This window comes from Thunnus thynnus, chromosome 1 (assembly GCF_963924715.1).
Source record: "Thunnus thynnus chromosome 1, fThuThy2.1, whole genome shotgun sequence".
Taxonomy (NCBI): domain Eukaryota; kingdom Metazoa; phylum Chordata; class Actinopteri; order Scombriformes; family Scombridae; genus Thunnus; species Thunnus thynnus.
In genome coordinates this window covers 1517369-1519868 of record NC_089517.1, presented here as the reverse complement: position 1 = coordinate 1519868, position 2500 = coordinate 1517369, and the positions used below count along the sequence as shown (strand labels likewise).

General features: G+C 41.4%; 2 protein-coding genes across 5 annotated transcripts in view; one reads left to right on the top strand and one right to left on the bottom strand.

Annotated features, from left to right (window-relative positions):
* The window catches only part of wdr59 (WD repeat domain 59), a 24379-nt gene that overhangs the window by 15751 nt on the left and 6128 nt on the right, over window positions 1-2500 (top strand). For 2 of the 3 annotated variants that reach the window (XM_067586459.1, XM_067586548.1), the window contains exon 20: window positions 1940-2067. In XM_067586459.1, the coding sequence (XP_067442560.1) occupies window positions 1940-2067 (128 nt within the window). Of the gene's footprint in view, window positions 1-562; window positions 620-1939; window positions 2068-2500 lie in introns of all 3 variants that reach the window. The other variant, XM_067586638.1, reaches the window with a different exon arrangement.
* The window catches only part of LOC137181387 (WD repeat-containing protein 88-like), a 14591-nt gene continuing 14066 nt past the window's right edge, over window positions 1976-2500 (bottom strand). The window contains exon 12 of one of the 2 annotated variants that reach the window (XM_067587353.1): window positions 1976-2061. The gene's annotated coding sequence lies outside the window, so the exon portion shown is untranslated. The remainder of the gene's footprint in view (window positions 2062-2500) is intronic. The other variant, XR_010928154.1, reaches the window with a different exon arrangement.

The following is a 2500-nucleotide window of genomic DNA, read 5'->3' as shown; positions in this document are numbered from 1 at the left end:
ACCAATCAGCTGCAGGAAACAGCAGATGTTCAAACTGAATGTGAACGTGTTTATGAACGAGTCTCTGCAGAGTTTAGACTCACCGACTGATTTCAACTTAAATTTGTCTCGTGCTTCCTCTGAGTTTTTGTCTTTAATAAACCTCCGTAGTTAAACAGCAGTGAGAGGTCGTAGTAAACAAACACCGCTCATTAATTATACAGGTTCAGACTGTACTGTGTCCTCCTTCACTGGCCATATTACCAGTAAATACACTGAGCCGGTGGGGCATTTAGGGGGCCTGGGAATGTGGAGCGCTGCCAGTAAATACACTGAGCCGGTGGGGCATTTAGGGGGCCTGGGAATGTGGAGCGCTGCCAGTAAATACACTGAGCCGGTGGGGCATTCAGGGGGCCTGGGAATGTGGAGCGCTGCCAGTAAATACAGATTTTGGGCGAACAGGCAGATTGAACTTTCATGGATTTGTTTTTACTTTTTTTGTGTGTTCTATTTTTTTTTCTGGCCAATCATCTGTCCCCATGCTGCTGTGGGCCACTCCTCCTTCCTATTCTCCTCCAATCAGAAGCTCCCAATCTCTGCCTCCCGCCGCTGGTCTGTCCAAACCCTCCATGATTGGCCGGTACTGAGCCCCCCCCCCCCTCCACCTTCTCCATTTATCAGTGTCACCGCCATCCTCCTCCCTCCTCCTCCTCCTCCCTCCTCCTCCTCTCTCCGGATCTTTATCTCCGTCGTTCCTTCTCTTCCTCTCTGGGTTTTCCTTCGTTGCGGCGTTTTGGGACTCTACCCGTTTCTGTTGCTCGTCTCTGATTGGCTGCAGTCACATCAACTAACAGACGGAGAGCTCTCGAATCAAGTTTAATTATATGTTCTGAATTTAAAAATGTATCAGTGAACATGTTATAAAAACAAAATAATTTATGTTACGTTCATTTCTGCACATTAAATGATAATAATAAAACTTTATTTATATAAAATATTTCATACAAAATGATGCAATAAAACATAACAGGATTAAAACAAAAAGACAAATCAAAGAGATTTAAAAACAATTAAAATAGTAAATAAAATGATAATTAATACTGTTGATGAAAGTCGTTAATTAGAGATGACAAATTTGATTTCTTTCTGTCTCCATGACAACAGCCTGGTTTCTGATTGGAGCATCGTTAGCGTCACTTCAGAACATATAAATAAAGTTGATTCGTTCAAACTAATAACTAACCGTCTGCTGTCTGATCTCGGCTCTGAACGTTCACCAACATTAACACGTAACATCTCAGGTGAGTTCCTGTGATCGACGGAGCAGATTCGCTGCGTTTTTGTTGTTTTTATTTCATTTTTTAAAACTGTTTTTGATGTAATTTGGCTGCTCAGGTTACATATGAGTTTGTTAATAAGCTGGAAACTAACCGTGTGTTCACGCTGCGAACAGACCAGAGTTTAAACCTCCATCATCTTGTTTCTAAAGCTCCTGAACTACAGTTTATTATGATGGTGGAGAAACTAATAAATAAACCAATAAACAGACCGATAGTTCGTCCTTTCAGCTCCACTCAGCTAATAAAATAATAATCTAAACATTTAGAGATTTCACAAATTTTTATTGGCCAAATTTACTGAAGATATTCATGATCTCCAGAGGAGGAACCGTTCAGACCTGGTGACCTCTGACCTTTCCTGTGGAACCATCATCAGGACACTGTTTGGTCTGTTTAGTGGGATCTTTACAGTTCACTCAGACATTTATAAAGAACAACGTTTTATTAACAGACGCAGCTGAAACTCTCTGGTCCTGCTCGTCTCGCAGCGTGAACAGTTTCTATCAGTAATTTGTCATCCAGACCACTTTTAATCAGGTGGTGCTTGTCTCCTGTTTGCCTGCTGTCTCCCCCCTCGTCCCGTCCCGTCCTGTCTGTCCGTCCGTCTGTTTGTCCTTCAGAAATCCCGCCGGTTTAAGACGAAGCGAGAGACGGACTACAGTCGTCCCATCAAACTGGCCGGGAAGGTGATCATCCAGGAGATCTCCTGTCTGCTGCCCGTCCACAAAGTTCTGGGCGAAAGCTACATGTGAGATCACAAACACAAACACAGTTACAGATACTCACAACACAAGAAATCATCTTTCTGCTCAGTTAGTTTTGGTTTTATGAGACTGAAACTTCTGTCTCCACCTCAGTAAAAGTGCAGCTGAATGGAATTTATTTGTGCTGCTCAAAGCTTTAAAAGATCAAATTAACAAAATGATTCAACAGCAACGTCTCTTCCTAGAAAGTGTTTGTGTTAAATAATCATATAATCAATAATCCACAGAACAAACCAGAGACACTTTAACTACTGTCTACCTACTGAGAAATAGTCCCTAAATAAACTGTAGACTGACCCTTTAATATGAATTAAATCAATCTCATCATAAACTTTGATCATCACTTTGTTTCTAGAAAATGGTTCCAAACAGAAGTATGAATCACTGTTAGAGGCTCAATGAATCGATTATTGGATC